Source organism: Mirounga angustirostris, unplaced genomic scaffold, assembly GCF_029215605.1.
Source record: "Mirounga angustirostris isolate CCGP_5_RB_7025 unplaced genomic scaffold, mMirAng1.0.hap1 SCAF_6, whole genome shotgun sequence".
Lineage (NCBI taxonomy): Eukaryota > Metazoa > Chordata > Mammalia > Carnivora > Phocidae > Mirounga > Mirounga angustirostris.
This window is the reverse complement of record NW_026991714.1, coordinates 83,805,325-83,827,762: the sequence shown is the minus strand read 5'-3', so window position 1 is coordinate 83,827,762 and position 22,438 is coordinate 83,805,325. Positions and strand designations below refer to the sequence as shown.

The 22,438-nt window shown below is 40.4% G+C and overlaps 1 protein-coding gene across 1 annotated transcript in view; it reads left to right on the top strand.

Moving 5' to 3' along the window:
- Positions 1–21,913, top strand: part of MAP3K21 (mitogen-activated protein kinase kinase kinase 21) — a 57,846-nt gene extending 35,933 nt beyond the window's left edge. Inside the window, exons 6-10 of the mRNA XM_045877817.3 lie at positions 2,384–2,506; positions 13,557–13,707; positions 14,064–14,161; positions 17,064–17,849; positions 19,154–21,913. Coding sequence (XP_045733773.1) covers positions 2,384–2,506; positions 13,557–13,707; positions 14,064–14,161; positions 17,064–17,849; positions 19,154–19,554 — 1,559 coding nt within the window. The 3' untranslated portion in view covers positions 19,555–21,913. The remainder of the gene's footprint in view (positions 1–2,383; positions 2,507–13,556; positions 13,708–14,063; positions 14,162–17,063; positions 17,850–19,153) is intronic.
- Positions 21,914–22,438: the final 525 nt, after the last annotated feature.

Sequence of the window (22,438 nt, the reverse complement as noted above, 5' to 3'; positions counted from 1 at the left end):
AATTGCCATTTCCATAAATAAAGTTGGATTGGAACGCATTTATGTATCGCGAACGATTGATTTCTCGCTACATCGGCAGATTTGAGTAGCTGTGACAGAGGCCGCGTGGCCCACGGTGCCTAGAATATTTCCTCTGTGGCACTTTACGGTAAAAGTTTGCTGACCCCAGGTTCAGACCATAGCAAGTGACAGGAGAACAGGGCAGGATGAGGCTGGAGGCACGAAGAACCAGACTCGAACTTGAGGGGCTTACAGAGTGTATGACGGTTTTGATCTCTGTAACCTAAGAAGTAAGGCAGAGCCTTTGAAGACTTGTCAGCAGGGGAGTGACATGGGGTGGCATTTTTAAAATGCATCTGGCTGCTGTGAGCTAGACCCGAGGGGCCCAGTGCAGAGGCAGGAAGATCAAAAGAGGAACTAGGGCAGCTGATGGAATGGGGGTGGCAGTGCAGAGAACAAAAAGAATCGCTAACATGCATCCAGCACAGAGTCTGTCCTGAGCCCTGAGCTGAGTATTCCCTATACTTCTTTATAGTTAATTGTTCAGCGCTGCCCTACAGAGTAGGAATCGTGATTTATTTCCCACTTTTGTACATGGAGAGTATACTGAGGTGCCTCCTGAAAATTCATGTGGCTGGTAAGTGCTAAGCTGGGATTCACATGTGGAGTTTACAACTTCCAGAAGCTAGAGTATAAGTTTCTCAACTATAACTCTCAGATGAATCTGTAGCACAGAATTGGCAACATATTTTGTGTTTGTGTGGGTATGGAGGGTCAGGGAGAAGAAGACAATATTAAACATTTTCGGATGTCCAGCATGAATGATTGGAGAGATGTCTTGCTTACCGAATTACAACTCCTCCTCATTTCAAATACCAGCTGGTTCTTTAAAGTTCTTTACAGTGTAAAGTATAATTTTCAAAAAGGAAAATTATAGCTTGCTTGCAAGTATGAAATGAACGCATGTCAAAGATTTTTATCCAACTCACTAATAATTAGGACAATCAGTTAAAACTGGTTTCAATGAGAATTTGAGGAGGGTTAGATTGCTAGGTTAAATACAAGCCTGGTTAGGGCCCAGTGTGGCCATAAACCATAACCTTTGTGATTGTCTTTCACACCAGACGGAAATTGTTTGCATCATTACCAGACAGAATCTACAAGTTACCCTCTGCCCCCTACCAAGTTGTAAAAACAGCCACTAGAAAATCAAAGGTTAAGCTGAGCAGTGCACTGAAAGAACACCCAGTAATTTCTTTTACCTGTGCCTGAGGTTTTGATAACTTTTCCAACAGTTGACAGAGTTTTCCCAGGCACTCTCTTCTTCCCTCTGGTAATATTAACTCCTCCTTCCATATATTCCTAGTTGTTGGCCTTCACTTCCACAACAGCTGCCTATCTTACCGTTAGGTCATAGGACTACAGAATGCTTTTAACTGGGGCAGGGTTGGGGGAGTTTTCCTGGACCCTCTTAGGGTCCCTGGCTGGGTCTGAAAATCAGACTGTCAAAGATGGATTAACGGGGGGAAAAAAAGCATAAAAATTATTTAACATAAGTTTGATACGACAGGGGAGACTTCATAAGGAAATGAAGACCTAAAGAAACAGACCGGAGTATTTTTCTACTAGGTTTGATGAAAAGTGGACGGTCGTGAAGAAATGTTAAGGGAGGTGTTTTGGGGGATAGCATGTCCCAAACCCCCTGTAACCTGCATTTTCTGTTTTAATCACCACAGCAACACTGTGCAGTATTCATTATTTCTGTCCAACAGTTGAGGAGACAAGCTCAGAGGGTTCCTTATGGTTTGAGGTCCATACTTTGTTCATGACAGAACCAGGACTCATTGAAATCCAAGGTGTCTCCTCTTTCAAATTTGTTTTCCACAATGTTAGACTACACGAAAGTAACTTTTCTTCCTAGAAGATGGTTAGGTTCTACAAGTACTCAATAGTGTCCCATTGGTCTGTGACCATGTGTCTGACTGTACCTAACATATCCTAGACTCTGATTATTTTTTTTAAAGATTTTATTTCTTCATGAGAGACAGAGAGAGAGAGATGCACAGGCAGAGGGAGAAGCAGGCTCCCCACGGAGCAGGGAGCCCGATGAGGGACTTGATTCCAGGACCCCGGGATCACGACCTGAACCGAAGGCAGATGCTCAACCAACTGAGCCACCCAGGTGCCCTCATAGACTCTGATTATTATTGACTCGAGCCCTGAATGGAAGATAAGAAGGAAACCAAGAAACAGACCCAGAGATGCTTCCTTCTTACCCTCTGGCAGATTTTCCTCTTATTGCTTTGTGCTGACGAAGAGCCTGTGAATATGGACAGCCTAAAACCATGAAATCTCAATTCTCACTTCTTTGCATATCCAACAGATTTCCAACATAAAATCACCGTCCAGGCCTCTCCCAACCTGGACAAACGGAAGAGTTTGAACAGCAACGGCTCAAGTCCACCCAGTAGCCCCACAGTGATTCCTCGGCTCCGAGCAATACAGCGTAAGCATTTGCCCCGGGCACACGGGCTCCTGTGGGGATTTCTGCCCTCAACTGACTTGGATTCCATCTAACCAGAGGTGTTATTATAGCTCACTGTAACTAACACATGACATTAACAGGTGTCACAGCTATTCAGAAGACAAAATTTGGTCTTACATTTCTTAGTTTAATTTTCTTTTTTTAATTGAGATATAATTGACATATAACATTATACTAATTACAGGCATACAACGTAATTATCTGATATTTGTATATACAATTGACCCAGAAACAACATGGGGGTTAGGGCCGCTGACCACCACCACCCCCCACCACCATGCCGTGCAGTTGAAAATCCGCATATAACTTTTGACTCCCCAGAAACATAACTGCTAATAGCCTGCTGTTGACTCGAAGTCTTACTGATCACATAAACAGTCAATGAACACATATTTTGCATGTTATATGTATTATATACTGTATTCTCATAATAAAGTAAGCCGCAGAAAAGAAAATATTAAGAAAATCATAAGGAAGAGAAAATACATTTACTAGACCATACTGTACTTATCGAAAAAATCCACATATAAGTGGACCCATACAGTTCAAACCCATGTTGTTCAAGGGTCAAATGTATTGCAAAATGATCACCACTATAAGTCTAGTTAACATCTGTCACCATGCATAGTTACAAAATTTATTTTTCTTATGATGAGAACTTTTAAGATAGGCAACTTTCAAATATGCAATACAGTGTTATTAACTATAGTCACCACGCTATACATTATATCCCCATGACTTATTTATTTTATACCTGGAAGTTTGTTCCTTTTGACCACCCTCACCCATTTTGTCCACCCCCTGCCTCTGGCAACCACCAGTTTGTTCTTTGTATGTATGAGCTCTTTTTTTAAAAATCTAACTCCACATATAAAGAAAATCATAGTATTTGTCTGTCCGACTTATTTCCCTTAGCAAAATGCCCTCAAGGCCCATCCATGTTGTTGCAAATGGCAAGATTTCATTCTTTTTTCTGGCTGAATAATATCCCATTGTATAGTTAATACCACATTTTCTTTATCCATTCATCTGTTGATGGACACTTAGGTTGTTTTCATGTTTTGGCTATTCTAAATAATGCTGCCCTGAACATGGGGGTGCATATATATTTTAGACTTAGTATTTTTGTTGTCTTCAAATAAATACCTAGAAGTGGAATTGCTGGGTCATATGGTAGTTCTATTTTTTTCCAGTTTTATTGAGGAATAATTGGCATACATCACTGTATAAGTTTAAGGCATACAGCATGATGGTTTGATTTACATATATTGTGAACTGATTACCTCAATAGGTTCAGCTAACATCCATCTTCTCATATAGATACAATGAAAAGAAAAGAAAAAAAGAAAAAGGTAAAAATTTTTTCTCCTTGCAATGAGAACTATTAGGATTTACTCTCTTAACAACTTTTCTTTATATCATACAGCAGTGTTGGCTATAGTCATCAGGCGCATTACATCCCTAGTACTTATTTATCTTATAACTCAAAGTTTATAGCTTTGACCACCTTCCTCTGATTCCCCCTTCCTCCACCCTCCACCTCTGGTTACAAGTCTGATGTCTTTGTCATTTTTCTTTTTTTTAGATTCCACATATACGTGAGATCATATAGTATTTGTCTTTTTCTGTCTGATTTATTTCACTTAGATTAATGTCCTCTGAGTCCACCCATGTTGTTACAATGGCAAGCTCTCATTCTTTTTTATGGTTGAGCAACATTCCATTGTATATATATACCACATCTTCTTTATCCATTCATCCATTGATGGACACTTGGGTTGTTTCCATGTTTAGGCTATTGTAAATAATGCTGCTATGAACATGGGGGTACAGATATCTTTTCAAGTTAATGTTTCCATTTCCTTTGGATATATTCCTAGAAGTGGAATTGCTAGACCATGTGGTAGCTCTGTTTTTAATTTTTGAGTCTCCTCCATACTGTTTTCCACAGTGGCTGCACCAATTTGCAATCACACCAGCAATGCACAAGGGTTCCCTTTTCTCCAGATCCCCTCCAGTATTTATTATCTCATGTCCTCTTGAGGGTGGCCTTCTAAAAAGTGTAGGGTGATATCTCATTGTGGTTTTGATTTGCATTTTCCTAATTACTAGTGATGTTGAGTATCTTTCATGTGCCTGTTGGTCATTCATATGTCTTCTTTGGAGAAATGTCTGTTCAAGACCTTTGCCTATTTTTTAATTGGGTTACTTGATTTTTTTTTTGAGTTATGTGTTTTTTATATATTTTGGTTATTAGGCCCTTACCAGGTATATAGTTTGCAAATATTTTTTTCCCATTCCATAGGTCTTTCCGCTTTGTTGATGGTTACTTTTGCTGTACAGACACTTTTTAGTTTGATATAGTCCACTAACTTATTTTTTATTTTGTTGCTTGTGCTTTTGGTGTCATTTCCAAAAAATCAGTACCAAGACCCCTGTCAAGAAGCTTTATTCTTATATTCTAGGAGTTTCATGGTTTCAGGTCTTACATTAAAGTCTTTAATCTATTTTGAGTTAATTTTTATGAGTGGTATAATGTATGGATTCAATTTCATTCTTTTACATGTGAATATTGAAGAGTCTTTTCTACATTGAGTCTTCTTGGCATTCTGGTCAAATATTAGTTGACCATATATGGTTGAGTTTACATCTGGGCTCTCTGTTCTGTTTGTTGGTCTATTTGTCTGTTTCTATGCCAGTACCGTACTATTTTGATGACTTTAACTTTATAGCATTGCTTAAAATCAGGGAGTATGATACCTCTTGCTTTGTTCTTCTTTCTCAAGATTTCTTTGGCTATTTATGGTCTTCTGTGATTCCATATAAATTTTAGGAGGGGTTTTTCTACTCCTGTAAAAAAGGCCACTGGAATCTTGATAGGATTGCATTGAGTCTATAGGTGGCTTTGGGTAGTACTGACATTTTAACAATATTACTTCTTCCAATCCATGAACACAGGATACATTTCCATTTATTTGTGTCTTCTCTGATTTCTTTCATCAGTATCTTACAGTTTTCAGAATAGAGATCTTTCATTTCTCTGTTGAATAGGAGTGGTGAGAGTGGGCACCCTTGTTCCTGATCTTAGAGGAAAAGCATTCAACCTTTCAGCATATAGATGATGTTAGCTGTGGGCTCATCATACATAGTCTTTATTATGTTGAGATATATTCATTCTGTGCCTAATTTGTCAAGAGTTTTTAGCATGAATGGATATTGAATTTTATCAAATGCTTTTTCTATGTCTATGAGATGACTATATGATTCTTTTCTTTCATTCTATTAATGTGATATATCACATTGATTGATTTGCATATGTTGAACCATCCTTGCACCCAGGGATAAATCCCACTTGATCATGGTGAATGATCCTTTTAATGTGCTGCTGAATATTGTTTGCTAGTATTTTATTCAGAATTTTTACATCTATGTTCATCAGGGATATTGGCCCATAGTTTTCTTTTCTAGTAATGTCCTTTTCTGGTTTTGGTATCAGGGTAATGATTACCTTATAAAATGGGTTTGGGAGTGATCCATTTGAGAGGAGGGATTAATGTTAATTTTCCTTTAAATGTTTGGTAAAATCCACAAGTGAAGCCAACTGGTCCTGGGCTTTTCTTATTGGGAGATTTTTGATTACTAATTCAATCTTCTTACTAATAATTGGTCTATTCAGATTTTCAAAATCTTCCTGATTCAGTCTTGGCAAGTTATATGTTTCTATGAATGTTTCCATTTCTTCTAGGCTGTCCACTATGTTGGCACAGAGTTTCTCCTGGTAGCCTTTTATCATCCTTTGAATTTCTGTGGTATCAGTTGTATTGTCTCCTTTTTCATTTATAATTTGTTGATTTGGGTTCTTTCTCTTTTTCTGTTGGTTAGTTTAGCTAAAGATTTGTCAATTTTGTCTTTTCAAAGAACCAGCTCTTAGTGTGGGTAATCTTTTCCATTTTTTTCTCTATTTCATTTATTTCTGCTCTGATCTTCACTATTTCCTTTCTTCTGCTAACTTTTGGCTCATTTGTTTTTTTCTCTAGTTCTTTACAGTGTAGAGTTAGGTTGTTTATTTAGGATCTTTCTTCCTTAATATAGACATTTATTGCTATGAACTTCCCTCTTAGAACTACTTCAGCTGCATCACATAAGTTCTGGTATGTTTTGTTTCATTTTTGTTTGTCTCAAGAAACTTTTTCCCCCCTTTAATTTATTTTTTGATCCATTGGTTGTTCAGGAGAGTGTTGTTTAATTTTCATATGTTCGTGAATTTTCCAGTTTTTCTTTTGTTACTGATTTCTAATTTCATGCCATGTGGTCAGAGAAGATACTTGGTAGAATTTCAATCTTCTTGTATTTACTAAGACTTGTTTTCTTGCCTAACATATGGTCACATAGGCCTGTTGAATGGGCTATGAAGCTTTCTGTGGTCTGGTTGGACTGGCTGAAGGCTGTATTCAGTGATGAGCAGGACAATGGATTAGATTCCCTGCCTGGGTGCAGCAGGAGAAGCAGCTCTAAAGCTAGTAAAGCTCTTCGTTTGTTGTCTTACCTCAAGATGACCCACACCCTAAGTTGCCTGACTGAACGGGGCCACTGGCTTTGCTCCGCAAAGTATCAGCTCTGCCCTCCTGCCTCTTGGCTCAAGTTCTGCTTGGCTACACAGCTTCCAGGAGTTCTTTCCAGTCCTTCTGGTCTAGGGGACTGGAAGACACTCTTTTCACTGGATGGGGCTATGATTCAGATCCTTCCCTGGGTGTGGGCAAGCTGGGCCCTAAAGCTGACAAAACTCCTTGTTTGAGAATCTGAATCAGGCAGATCTGCACACCACAGAACTCCATGGTCAGAGTGCACCCTGACTCAGTTGTGCAGATGAATGAAGCTGATGGTTGAGATGACTGTTTGGGCACTGCTAGTATGAACTCACTCTGCCAAGATCCATGTGCTGGTTGTTGCAAGCCTCTCTCCCCATCTCCACAGATTCCTAGTGGTTGAGCCCCACAGACACCCCCTAAACTCCCCCTGGTACAAGATCAGAATAGTGGCTCCCGCAAAAGTGACCTACAATTACGGGAGGGTACTCATCCCCTCTGGGTTCTCTTTGTCCACTGGAAGAACTGGAAGGTCAGGGGAGACCTCTCTTTGTGGTGCTGCACTGGCCTGGGGGAGGGGCAGCACACTGCATGTGTAGCTGCCTCCCTTGTCCTTCTGTCCTGGTCTCTGAGGTGTAAGGGGAGTGCTGTAGCCTCACCCTTGTGTTCGAGGATCCTCTCAGTGGTGTCTTATTCCCAAATAGTTGTTTGATGTTCTTGTGAGGAGTAACAAAGTCAGGTATACCCTACGTCACCATCTTGGTCCCAATTTGGTAGTTCTATTTTTAATTTTTTGAGGCACCTCCATACCGTGTTCCACAGTGGCTGCACAAGTTGACATTCCCACCAGCAGGGCACAAGGGTCTCTTTTCTCCACACCCTCACCAACACTTACTATTTCTTGTCTTTTTGATACTAGCCAGTCTAACAGGTGTGAGGTGATACCTCACTGTGGTTTTGATTTGCATTTTCCTGATGATGAGTGATGTTGAGCTTTATTTCATGTGTCTGTTGGCCATCTGTATGTCTTCTTTGGAAAAAATGTCTATTCACATCTGCCCATTTTTAGTTGGGTTATTTGCTTTTTGTTATTGAGGTATATGAGTTCTTTATACATTTTGCATATTAACCCCTTATCAGTTATGTGATTTGCAAATATTTTCTTCCATTCCATGGACTGCCTTTTCATTTTATTGATGGTTTCCTTTGCTGTGCAGAATTATTTTCTTATTTTCACAATAATGGTTTTTAGATTCTATGCAATTGGTGATCTGACCAGGCCACAGAGTAGAAAGTGGAATACCATATCTTGAGACATTTTGTTAAATACTTGTAAGCAAAATTAGCATAACCTAATTACATCAGTAGCATATTTATGAATATTTTGAAAAATGAAATCAGGAATTCAAGATTACTTCCATTTCTTTCCTTGTTTTATAAAGAAAAAATATTTGCTTTTTGAGATTTAACTTTCATTTGGTCTGTACTGGCCGACCTAATACTTTAAAATACCATGTAGTATTTTGATTTTTTTTTTTTTAAGATTTTATTTGTTTATTCGACAGAGAGAGACACAGCGAGAGAGGGAATACAAGCAGGGGGAGTGGGAGAGGGAGAAGCGGGGTCCCCACTAAGCAGGGAGCCCAATCCGGGGCTTGATCCCAGGACCCTGGGATCATGACCTGAGCCGAAGGCAGATGCTTAAGGACTGAGCCACCCAGGCGCCCTAGTATTTTGATTTTAGAAAGAGTGTTCAGACTGGTGGGGAAAAAAAAAAAAGACATATAGCTAATTTGCCTAGTACCTTTGCATTGTGAGAGTTTTCAGTTAGACCCTGACTCAAAGTTTAGTGGAATTAAATAGAACTATTGCCTTTTATCAAAAGTGAGTCCAAAAAGTAGGCAAAGCAAAACAAGAATGTGTTTTATATGTGTATATGCAAGTAATGTGGTAATCAGCCTATGTTACCCTATTAAATAATTGACTTGCATCTTCTCCTTTCTTCACCAAACTTAATTCTTTGCTTTGCTACTTACTATAGTTATTTGGAGAAAAAAAAATCCAGAACAATATTTTCCCTAATCAGGCCTCCAGTCAATTTCTTTTTTGGTTTGTTTGTTTGGTTTTTGGGTTTTGGGTTTTTTTGTAATGAAAACCTTGACACCAGCAGAGATTTGTTTTTTTTAAAGCTCCCAGGATCCCAGTATACTAATCTCCTCACAGTTAAAGAGAAATAATCTAAATAAATGTATAATGACCTGAATAAACTTAAGGGGCCATCATTTATCAAAACTAGTATATCTTTCTGAAAAAGCATTTCTTATAAAGCCATACGTTGCCTTTGCCTAGACAGAGTAAGGGCTTAATTAAAGGAACAAAAAGGATAGCTAGGCTTACGTCGTAGCTCAGTTGAAAGGACAAGGGAACAAGAAGTCATGATTCTTCTGTTTTTGCCCAGCTGTTTCTCTATTCTCTTCCATGTTTTCATATTCTTTTTTTTTTTCTTCAGACTTGACTTTTTTAGAGCAATTTTAGGTTCACAGCAAAATTGAGAGGAAGGTGCAGAGATTTCCCTATCCACCCACCACACACACACACACACACACACACACACACACACAGAGCTTCCCCCACCATGACTACAGTGGATGCTTTGTTACAGTCAGTGAAGGTGCACTGACAGGTCGGCAGTATCACCCAGTCTTTCGTGTACATTGGAGTTCACGCTTGGTGTTATGCATCCTGGGCTTGGACAAGTGCACAATGACATGTATGCACCATTATAGTACCATACAGGGTATTTTCACTGCCCTGAAAATCCTCTGTGCTCCACCCGTTCACCCCTCCACCCTCAGCGCCTGGCAGCCACTGATCCTTTCACTGTCTATAGTTTTGCCTTTTTCAGAATGTCATACTGTTGGAATCCTTCAGCATGTAGTCTTTCCAGATTGGCTTCTCTCACTTAGCAATGCGCATTGAAGTTTCTTTCATGCCTTTTCATGGCTTGGTAGCTCTTTTCTGTTCAGTGCTGTTCAGTGAGTGGCATTCCATTGTCTGGACAGAGCACAGGTTATTTTTATTTACTCACCTACCGAAAGCCATCTTTGTCACTTCCAAGTTTTAGTTTTGACAATTATGAATAAAGGTGCTGTAAAGTCATGCGCAGGTTTTTGTGTGAACGTAGGTTGTCAACTCCTTTGGATGAGTAGCAATGAGTGTGATTGCTGGTTCGTACGGTGAGTGTGTTTAGTTCTAGAAGACACACCAAACCGCCTTCCAGAGTGGCTGTGCCATTTCGCATTCCCACCACAACAAACGAGAGTCCCTGTCTTCATGCTCCTCAGTCGTGATTACAGCCTCATGGAAGTGGAGAAGTCGTAGTACCTGGATAAGCCTGGCTCGGCCCAAGACTTGTACTAGTTAAATTGAACACTTTTGGGATTTCACATAAGTTCGCACCTGGTGGGGTTGCAGTGAAGCCAGCTCAGGGAACATCCCCACTCTCCCCCAAACAAAACGAGCTTGGCATTCATTCTTGGAAGTGACAGATGAAAGCATTTGAATGCAGATCTTTCAAACAGGACCAGTTCTGTGTGCAGAACTGTGTGTTCACGTTCTTTGTTCTGAATCATCGTCCTCTTGTTTCTGACCCCAGGTAGTCCCAACAGCTCCTCTTGTCTTCGTGTCTGTCCCTTCTGGTCATTAGCTGGCATGGATATCCTGTTTCTACAATTCAGGAGAGCATGCCCATTAAGAGCATAGACTCCAGAGCCACTTTGCCTGGGAACAAATCCCAGCTCTGGCCCTACTACACTATGATTTTGGGCAACCTTCTTAACCTCATCATGCTTCAGATTCTGTTTCTATAAACTGGGGACCATAGTAGTTTAAAAGGGTCAAGTGTATACACGTGGTAAGAGCTCTGTGTGTGTTGGTAGTTGTTTTGATCATTATTTTTATTATTATTCTTACCCTGAAGCTCATTATGGCCTTTAAGTCTCTCACTGTGGTCTGCCTTTTGTAGCGTTAGCATACATTCATCATGAGGATTTTGCCTTTTGGGTGAATCAGGTGCATCAGTAGACACGTCTGATTCAGAGGAATGGACTTCCTTTTACTGTGACTTGTAGATGTTGTTGGGCACATTTCCTCTGGATCAAAGATGGGGAAATGTGAGTAAACGTAGAAAAATTTATTGTAAAAGCATTGTAAAAAAAAAAAAAAAAAAAAACCCAAACCTCTGAAACTGAAGGAGAGAATAATTATATGTATTGAGAGAGATGAGAATCATTTCAGTGAAATTGAGCAAAAGAGATTACCCCCAAATTGTTTAAAGACTAAAAGAGTAAATACCAAAATAAAAATACAATATAAACTTGACTTTGGATAAAAATATGAGTATGTCACCATCATGCAAAGAACCACTGTCTGCCAAAGACATCTGATATTTGCACAAAATATTTTCTTAGTATTTTTTACTTACTGTAACTTCCTCTGGCTTTCTCTAATGGTTGGTATCATTACATGATACCATATGTAGGACGCACTTCTCTTTGGGAATAAGAAAAAAATTTTACTAATCCTCTGAGAATTCAAGTTTCAGGGTGTGTCTTAAAGCAAGGGTAAAACACACCTTTTCTGTGTTGTCAAATAGAATCAAAGGGTGGAAAAGCCCATCCCACAGAGTCCTGTTACTCCAGGAACCTGCAGCCGTGGTACAGCCTTGGCGTGTTTTTCAATAACCGAGTATTACAATCGATGGTTGACTTAGAGCTTGTATTTTTCCAAAGAGATGAGTGATACAAGCTGAAGATGTCAGCAACCCTCCCTCCTTCCACCCTGTCCTGCTTACCAATCTGCATAACAGACAAAAACCAAGAATGTTCTGCGAGCCAAATGTAGTGATGACTAGTCTGTGATGGTTTTGTGGAGGCAGAAATAGCAAACCCAGGAGCTCCATACCAGCAGAGACCTTGCGACCCAGCCCCAGCCCAGCTGGGATAACAGTTCCCATCCGCTCAGCACTTGCTGTGCTCCGCACCATTCTAAGCTCTTTCCATCTGTTAATCCATGTAATTCTCAAAATAACCTCATGAAGTAGCTACTACCGTGATCCCCCAATAAGGCACAGAGAGGTTATGAAACTTGACCTAACTCAGGAGCTCCGAAGCCATGACACTGGATTCAAAGAGTCTCCAAGAGCGTGGACTCTTCAGCATACCCTTTCCAGCCTCTTAGGACAGTAAATGTTTGGTAAATGTCCAAACAGAAGAGACAACAGAAGAGCAAATGAAGACAGGGAGGAAGAAGATGAGGGAACTAAAGCTCTAAGATTGTTGCTAACGCAGGGACCGCAGGCTGCAGATTGTGTAGGTGAGAGAGAGTCCCATGTGGCGGTCCCACGGCCTGCAGTCCACTCCAGCCCACTGCTCCCATGGCCCTGCAGATGCCCAGTGTTCCTCTCTGACTTGGGGATGACGCTCTAGTAAGAAGAGTGAACGACTTATTCTAGACTGTCGCACACACACATATACGTGCATACACACAAACACCTCTGTACACATAGATACGTACATTTTAAAATGTGGAGATACTGAAACACACAAATCAAGCATCATCCATAATGCGGCCAGTTTTAAAAAATGATTATAAAGAAGTTAAATTTCCATCTTTCCATAAGCAGACGTCTCCCTCAAAGGTCAACACTTTAATAAAAGTTTGATACCTATGTTTAGACACATGCAGGCATAATAAAATGGGGTCTATGTAATATATGTAATATAGACATTTGATATTACTTTTATCTGAACTTCATCTCTTAAGGCCATAGAGTATTCCCCTCTGTAGATACGTCATGATGTTTTACATTGTGCTTTGGACCATCTGCTCACGGGATTGGTTTTCTAAGTGCATAGTAACAGTAACCACTTTGCCCAGTGATGTCCAAATCCATTGCAGGCCCAAGTGCAAGCGCACTTCAAGGCTAGAAGGATAGCACGGAAGTGTGTCAGCAAAATGTGGATGTTAAATGTGGCTACAGAACTCCCTGTGAGGCCAGGAGAAAAAGCAAGGAGGGCGGGGCAACTGTTAAACTGAGGTTTTAAAAAGCAACTGTAGCCAAACTGTGGTGATGCCTGAGCAAAATTTGTGACGACTAATTGAAAAATCCGATTAAATTGCAATGTAAAAATAGACTTTTGTTCCTCGGGTTCAGTTTATCTTTTCTCTTAACTCATTCCACTCTTCGGCTAATTTAATGACGAGAGGAAGAAGTTTGCCCTCGGTAGGGCGAGAAAGAAATCATTTCCTCACCTTTACGTTTCTTCATTGTTGACGTATCTCGAGTGAGGTAGTTGTACGACAGATTTGATTCATCTAACTTCAGGTCTTTTGTAATTGGTTAATGAGTGATGCTCTCCGCCTAGTGACTTCAGACGAAAGCAATAAAACCTGGGGACGGAACACGGTCTGCCGACAAGAAGAGTTTGAAGATGTGAAAAAGAATTTCAAGAAAAAAGGTTGTACCTGGGGACCCAGTTCAATTCAAATGAAAGAAAGAAGTGATAGCAAAGAAAGGTAAGTGTGTGATATCTGGCGGTTCTTCAGCATAGACTGTGATGGGTAGCAGTGAATTTCCACATTGGCCAGACTTCACTTTTACAAAGCGATTGGAATGGTACAGAGATATCTGAATATTAATTTCATTTCTAGGATGAGTTTATCCTCCTAAATTGTTATTATGTAGTTAAGCAGTTAAAAAACTTTGATATATTTCCTGTCTCATTTCAAGGTTTTAAATTTGTACTTTGTTAGCCCTTCAGAACAATACAAATGTTGTCCGTTTCCTACTTAAAAATGTTGTTGGCATTTATCTGTGAAAACCTAGTTTGTGTGTCACGTGGTTCCATCAAAATAACGTTTTTCTCTTTTAGAATAAGACCTCTCTCAGATGGTAACAGTCCTTGGTCAACTCTCTTAATAAAGAATCCGAAAACCATGCCATTGGCTTCATTATTTGTGGACCAGCCAGGTAAATGTGCTTCAGGAAATAGAATTTGTTTGAGTTAGACTTAGTATCTGAGCGTTCTAGAGGCTTTGTTTTAATAGTTTCATGTGGTCCTTCAAGTAGCATAGGGTAGCATTGCTTATACCTTTTCTTAAGCTCAAAACTTACTTGCTGTCCTGTAAGTCTTTATGACGGAAAGTAATTAGGCTCCACATTATTCGTTGGGAATTTGTAATTCCTATTCTCTACCAGAAAAATTAGTATCATAATTAATTCTGTAGAATCAAGTTAATGTAGTATAGGAGATAGCAACTATGAAAACATAGACATCCTGAAATTCTCCTGAGATTTCAGGGTGGTCTCCTGGCTGCCTTGCCACCTCTTAAGAGGACGAAATTTTGTCAAGCAGTTCTCTGTGGAAAACCACCACTTAGAGAGAATTACATTGGAATCTCTTTAATTTAGATGAATCATAATTATTTTTAATATTTAGTATGCCTATTCAATATTCAGATATTAAAAGGTTGCAGAGACATGTTGTTGAAAAACCTCAAGGATTGTCATCACCAAAGAAAAGAAAATTGGTCTTTAAACTTGACAATTTACGATAGCCCTTTGACACTGTGGCCAAATTAAAGATGTTTTAGCAGAACACGGTGTCCATTTCTTGAATCTGTCATCAGTGCCGTGCTTAATTTTACAAGCATCCAATCACTCACTACCCATGTCTACTTTTCCTCTTTTGCATTGTCATGAGGATGTGGTTTCAGTATAAATATCTGCACAAGTACATTTGGGTATATGCAAGATGGGTGCTAAATGCTTCTTGTTGTCACATTCATGATGGTATTCTGACTCTTGCCTATGAAGGTAAGAGGTTCTCCTCTTATTACATGTTACAATTTATTCTCAAATACGGTTTGAAGACTAAGGAAGAACAACTAATTATAATAAAACTGTTCTTCCTATAGTGTATTTTTCATTATTTGTGACTAATCAGAGAGATTAATCAGAGAACCCTTTTTTCCCTCAATTCTTTTATTATTATTATTATTATTATTATTATTATTATTATTATTATTATTTAGAATGTTCTGACCCATTAATAAGTCCTCCAAAGGACAGTTGGAGGAAATACAAGGATATATTTGGCTGACTCAGCTTAGTCTACATTAAGTTAACTCTTGAAGTTCACGTGATGAGTTAATGAGGTTTACACTTGTCTGTCCCACCTGCAGGTCCCTTCCTACCGCCCATCTGTGTGGTCCTGTCCTGCTAAGCATTTGTGTCTCAGCCCGAGTACTTCCTAAAAGCTTTCCCTGACCACCTACACTGAAGCATGAGACTGTGTCTCATGACCCAGTCTTATTTATTCATAGCTCTTATCTGAAATTCTTATTTGTCTACATTGACACCCTTAATGTTTGTGTTCTGTTTCATTCCCAAACTGGAATGTCAAGGATTTTATTAGTTTTGTTTACCACTCCCAATGCCTGGAACACAGCAAACACTCACCATCTGTCACATGCCTACATGAATCCCAAAAGGACACATTTTGATCTTAATGTAGATATTTACCTACATAAGGGTAAGGGAAGGGAAGGTTACAATGGATATTAGGAAATGCTCAATATACTTTTAAGCCAATGAATTTCACTTGTTGATAGCATCCCCCACTCTTGTTTTTTAAATGATGGGTTGATAATTTGTTACCTGTCATGTTTCCTGGGCACATGTGTAATACATATTCATTTCACCCAAATGCATTTCGTGCCTACGTGATGAAAGTACTATTCCAAATTTAAAAAGACAAACAGGTGGTCAGAAGCCTACCATCTGCAGGCATGCACATCTGGATTGTGATCTAAAAGTACAAAAACAGAAAGATGCAGGGGGGGGCTTCAGAGGAAGCTGAAATTGTGTGTGGGCGGATGGGCCACCTTAGGCAGCGTTAGCATCAGGTGGTACTTTGAGAGAGGGCTTTCTGGGGGAAAAGGGAGCTTGGGGTGAGTGTGAGAGGGTGGAAGGAGGCCAGACAGAGGAAGAAGAGGGCACCCCAAAGCACAGCAATGACGGGGAGAGCACCACCAGCTTGTTGGGGGCGAAGCCGGTGTCTTGGCTTGTCTGCATTCTAGAGCACACTGCAGGTGTAATAGGACATAATACTGGAGAAATCACTGGAGGCTCTATCCTGGATTGCTTCGAACATGGATTAAAGAGTTTGTTGTTTTTGTTCATTCACTGCTGAGCACCTCTTTGATAACAAAGGCCTCTTGTTCTTCAGCTGATCTAATTTGTTACCCTTTGGGACCTCTTTGGAGAACCGTCCTCTATGACAGTGGCTCCCAAACTTGAATAAAGGCTTATTAAAGCACAGACCCCTGGGCTGCAGCCCTAGAATTTCTGATTCCATAGTCGGGAGTGGGTCAGGAATTCACATTTCTATAAGTTTCCGGGTGATGCAGGTGTTCGGGCCCAGGCGGCACACTTTGAGAACCACTGACCTGGGGTCTGTCGGTTCTTGTACACACAGGCAAGCTACAGATAACCAGGCCCGACACACTGAGAGGAGACAAAGGGCACGTTTTGTCTGACACATTACGGGGCCTGCGTGGATGTGTGTGCATTTCTGTACCTTGATGACTTTTTCCTATAATAATTGTATTGCCCATGCCAGTGAAGAACGATTTCCTGAAGGATAGGGAACAGCAGATGATGTGCTTGCTGGTTCCTCTGTAGGGAACCTTGAGTTCTGTGCCCTAGGCCCCCTTTCCTTCGGGTACTTCTGGATGAATGGTTTGCTGAACTGAAAAGGACTCCATGTGCTTTGACTTAGAATATTTATTAGATTTTAGCCTTATTGTACAGTTTTAATGATTTTTCCTGTAAATTATACTTAATGTGTGTACTTATTATCTTTGTTTAGGTGCTTCGGAAGAGCCAAGACTTTCCCCTGATGGATCAGAACACAGAAAACCAAAGCAAATAAAATCGCCTAGTCAAGCCTACGTTGATCTACCTCTTTGGAAAGATGGCCAGAGAGAGAATCCAGTGGAACCTGGAAGCTGGGAGGAGGGACCATCTTTGAGCCCTGCTGCCGGCCCGCCTCAGGTGACCCCTACAAATAATCGAAGCAGATCCCCCCAGAGGAAGAAGACAGAGTCCGCTCTGTATGGCTGCACCATGTTGCTGGCGTCAGTCGCTCTGGGGCTGGACATCAGAGAGCTCAATAAAGCACAGGCTGCCGAAGAACTGTTGCCCAAAGAAGAAAAGAAGAAACGTGAGGGAATCTTCCAGTGGGCTCCCAAGTCCCGAGGTGGCGCCAGTCCTTCCACAAGGCCACTGTCTACGGGTGAGAGGGCCAGCAGCCCACCCTTACTCCCTCCACCAAGCGCCATGAGCCTTCTGTCCATGCCCTCTCTTTCCACAAAGTGCTTGCTACAGACCGACAGTGAAGAGTTGTCTGAGGGCAGCTCACACATCGCTTCGGACCCCGAGATGCCCACTCCAGATTTTTGCGTTGCCATCGGAGGATGTAGTCTTGAGCCAACCTCCATGCCGAGACTTGAGACTGATCATAGTCGATGGAAAAACCTGTCTCCTCCTTTCCTAGAGCAAACGTGGGGGAATGTGCCTTATTATGCTTCTTCGAAAGAACGAGCATCACATCACAGACGAACCCTGTCCGATGGAAATGCTTTTCAGACCCCAAGTAGGTTGCATTAGTTGGATCAAAGTACAAATCACCACTATAGAGATTAGAATGTAAAGTTGTGTGGATATCTACTTGTATCTTTTCCAAGTGATTACATTTACAAGCTTGTTTGCACAGTTAATACAGCTCCTTGAATTTTACCCTGCTCTTTTATTTGACTTTATTATTTGAATTCCAGGAAAAGCATAATTTGATCTCAGCAACGTCAGTATATAATAGCAAACTGAAACAGAACGAGCAGGTGGGGGATAACTGCCCCAAGCCCCTCACAGTAGAGAGGACAGGTCATTTGCCCACATCTGAACCAATGATTAGTTGGGAGAGCTGGAGCTGAAACTGGTCACCTAGCCTCCCCTGTGATAGGCGGTCTTCTGCGTCACCCGCCGTCATTGCTCAGCTTACGTGGAAATTTAGCAGGGGGAAGAGTCAAATGGCACGCTGTGCAGGCGTTGACTATTATTTCTTTTGTATATAAAGATAATTACAAATATATATCATGAGTATTAAATGAGGTCATGTATATGAAAAATGCTTTTTAGGTTGTACAGTGTTATCTGTATGGTTAGTTGTAAAGTATATTAAAACTGAAACTGTTTCCATTCTCTTTCTTTTCCTCTGCTCTTCCAGCGCCCTACCCAGAAGTGATTTTTTTTTTCAGTTTATTGTCGATTGTCTTTAGATAAATGTATTACTCTTTTGTAATACAGTAGACTGTTAGTAATTGATGACTGAACAAGGAGAAATCCTAGGACAGTAATCCCATGAGAAACCGTTCTTTTTCTCTTACTTATAAGCCAATAATTATTTGCTGGAGTGGTGATGAATCTGGTCTTCAGGATAAGAAAGAAGGGGCAACATATAAAATCTAAAATCTAACTGCTTTCTTGCTGCCATCCATTTTTTCAGATCATAATCTGAAAAATCTGAAGTTTCATCATGTGCCCTTCATTTAAAAACAAAACAAAACAAAAAAACCTTTATTCTCATCTAATCCGTCTGGAACCCCCCCCCTGTTTCTAAAACAGTTACAACGATCATTGGCCCAAGCACCATGAAGGCGATGCGGCTGTGTTTATGGTTCTAGTTTCCCTGGCGGAAACACTCTTTCCAACCTTGCAGTTACTTCTTCATAAACAAACACCGTATCCCAATAGTTTTAAAAGGTGTGTGTTGAGGGTGTTTTGCTGAAGCTCACTTGAAAGTGACTACCTAATTGATCCGGTCTCCTAGTTGCTTGTCTGGGTGTTGACGGGCTTCGAAGTCACGGTCTAATTGCACACCGTCTTTGCTTTCTCGAGCAGCTGGTGCAACCCTCAGCTCAGCCCCCGGAGCCTCGGACCTGCCCCCGGAGCGGGCTCTGGGGATGCCCCGGTGCTCCGCTGGTCCTCACGGTGACCGGCCAAGAGAGGCCCCGCCTGAAAAACAAAGAGCCGGCACCCCCGTGCCCCCGCCTCGCCTTGCGTCCTTCCGAAGCCGCACGGAGTCGCAGCCCGCCCCGCAGGCGCCCTCTGCCGGGCGGGGTCCGGGACCCACCAGCGCCGGTCCCCCCGGGGCCCGGGACAGAACTACACCCCACGTGCCTTCCCTCCTGGACGCTGACGCCGAAGGCCAGAGCAGGGACGGCACGGTGCCTTTGTGCAGCATGAAGAGCCGAGCTAGCCAACCGTCTGTGCATCACCCGGAGAAGGAGTTTCTGTCTTAAGTGCCTTATGTCGTTCGAGCATTTCTTTGTTTTGCGTTTAAGGTGAACAAATTAAAACAGCGTGTCTACCTTTGAACTGTTTCATGCTGCTGTGTTTTCGAAAGCTGTGGCCATGTTACTAAAGTACTAATGGATGTCAGCCTTCTCGGAAAAGTGTATGTGATTGCTGTTAGCTGTTGTTTTTTTGCTACTGGATTCTTACCTAGTAACTTGAAATGCACACGCGTGTAAGACAAGAAACGTGCAGCAATGTAAAGCTATGCTGGGTAGAATTACCTGAAGCGTAGTTGTAATGCTTCACTGGTTCTCATTGACATCCCCCAAAACCCAAATCGGGATGAGGTGCGCCATGTTTGTCCCTCCCTTCATTTTCTTCCCATTTGCCTTTCCTTCCTTCTCTTTCTTTCTTTTTTTTTTTTTATTTCTTTCTCTTTTTTTTTGTTATTTGTGCAACAAAAAGCCAAGAATAATGTGATATTAGTCACTAAAGGTATCTATTTAAAAAAAATTAAAGACTAGAATAGGTGGAGAGCCAATGACACCCCTGAACTGAGCAGTAGGTTTGTCATGCATAGAGATGTCCAGGTGTCACACGGATTATGCCTATTTCTCTCTTTGAGGAAATTTTGCTGAATGTAACTTGTAAACGTTTTACTGAATGTAACTACTAAAAATGTTACCCATCAGAATCCCAAAACAGATTTTTAAAAGGTCAGTCATGGGCATTTGGCTAAAACCACATTATGTCCACCTGAGCAAGGCTAATCTGTGGGTTCTTCCCATAGAAATGGTTCTTGTTTTATCAGTAGCCACTTATTTGGTATCCAGACTATAAAGCTTTTTCATTTCGTAGTAGGATTTTTAAAAATTAAGTGACATATGTATTCACGTATTGTAAACATTCATGTCATTTAATTTTATTTTTCTCTCTATAAATGTATGGTTATTCTAACAATCCCAAATACCATTAGAGAGAAACACTGCCAAATCAAGAAACGGCAACACTGTTAGAATTTAAGTATTTTGTAGTTATCTTCACGTTTTAGTAAATTGTGGATAAAAGTTAGACATCTGCTAAGATAAGCTGATATGGTGGAAATGAGAAACATGGTTTATTTTCAGATACAGGCTTTTAAATGGATTTAGGGTAGCAGATCAGGATTTTAAATGATTTTATGAGTCATTTTATAAAATCATACCTCTATGATACAAATAGACTACTGAGTTATTAAACTACAGAAATGCTATCCAGGAGCTTGTAAATTTGTCTGGGTTCTTTGTTAAATTCATTATGCTTCCCTTCTGTCACTAGAATGTGGTTATTTTGGATGACAATAAATACTTAAAATTTTGCACATAAGGAAAAACTAAATTATAAACATCGCTTGACATTTCATTTAAAATTTTACCTTGGTTAAGGTTTACTGAATAACTGAAATGTCAGCAATTTAAATCAGCTGTGATAAAATATCTACCTATAGCAGAAAAAAGAAAATGATATTATTTGGCCACTAGAAACATCAAGTGACTTGGCAGGTATGCCCCAGAAGATGGTGAACAGAGCATGAAAGGATTATGTTAACATAAGTGCATTCTACCCCAAGGAAAACAATCTTGGGTTTAAAATTCTTGCAGCAAAATCTCAGGTACTTAACTTTGTTTTGTCATATTATGGTCCATTCTCTGATTTGGCTTCACTTTTGGGAGATTGTTGAAGTACGAAATCAAAATTTTATTTCCTCAAAACTGTATCACATTTGAGACTATGGTTGGCTGCTTCATTATATATGCAGTCATTTGAGGGCATTATTTCCTGCTAAAGGTAAAGGAGATACATGCCTAAAATAGCACATGAAAGAAGTATAGAAACTCGCAGTTTCACTTCTGCCAAAACATCGTTTGTGTGTGTGCGTGTGTGTGTGAGTGAGGGGTGGAGGGTAGTGGTGGGTCTTCATCAGTCTCGTCCCTCTGCCCTGTTCCTGCTCCCATGTAGCTTCATTTTAGTCAACTCTACATTATGATGAATTTAGAAACGAAGCTACATTAAAAAGATAATTGCGATACAAGGATTCAATCTCACGTGATGGCAAATAGTTGTGTTTTGCTGAGATCTGTTGTATATTTGCGATTTTCTATGTGTATTAGTATATTTAGCAGAATCTGGTTATTTATTTTCATGTAGACTTACTAGCTCGTTGAAAGAAAAATTAAGCTGATTACTATTAGTCAACGTTGAAGGTGCTCCCACTGCAGAAATTTAAGGCCTGAGCCTGTTATGCTGTATTATGAAGCCTTGTGACTGAAAAAGATGTTTACATATGTTGTCTATTTTTTTAATAAACTCTTTTTTTATAGCTAATCTGCTTGCTCAGTGGCTTTCATCTGATGATTGTGACTATAGTTTGTAGTGGTTTATTTTGTATTTAATAAGGAAAAGTACGTTAGTAAAGATCATTGATGCTTAATAAGCCAGGTATTAGCCTGCTAACTTCATTAAACTAAAGATCGCTAAGTGAGTCATAGGATTAAATACTTTTTAAAATTTTATTTATTTATTTTTTAAAGATTTATCCATCTATTCTAGAGAGAGAGAGAGAGAGAGTGCACGGGGAGGGGCAGAGGGAGAAGGAGAGAGAAACTCTAGCAGACTCCTCGCTGAGTTCAGAGCCTGACACAGGACTCAGTCTCATGACCCTGAGATCAGGACCTGAGCCGAAAACAAGAGTCGGACGCTTAACTGACTGTACCACTCAGGGGCCCCTGGGATTAAATGCTTTTTAAAAAGTATAATGAAGTTCTTTATTTAAAATGTTTGGTGTACATATGCATTGAAAAGTTGCGTTTCATTGAGAATTTTGCAGTTCCATCTTTTCAGAAGGCACGC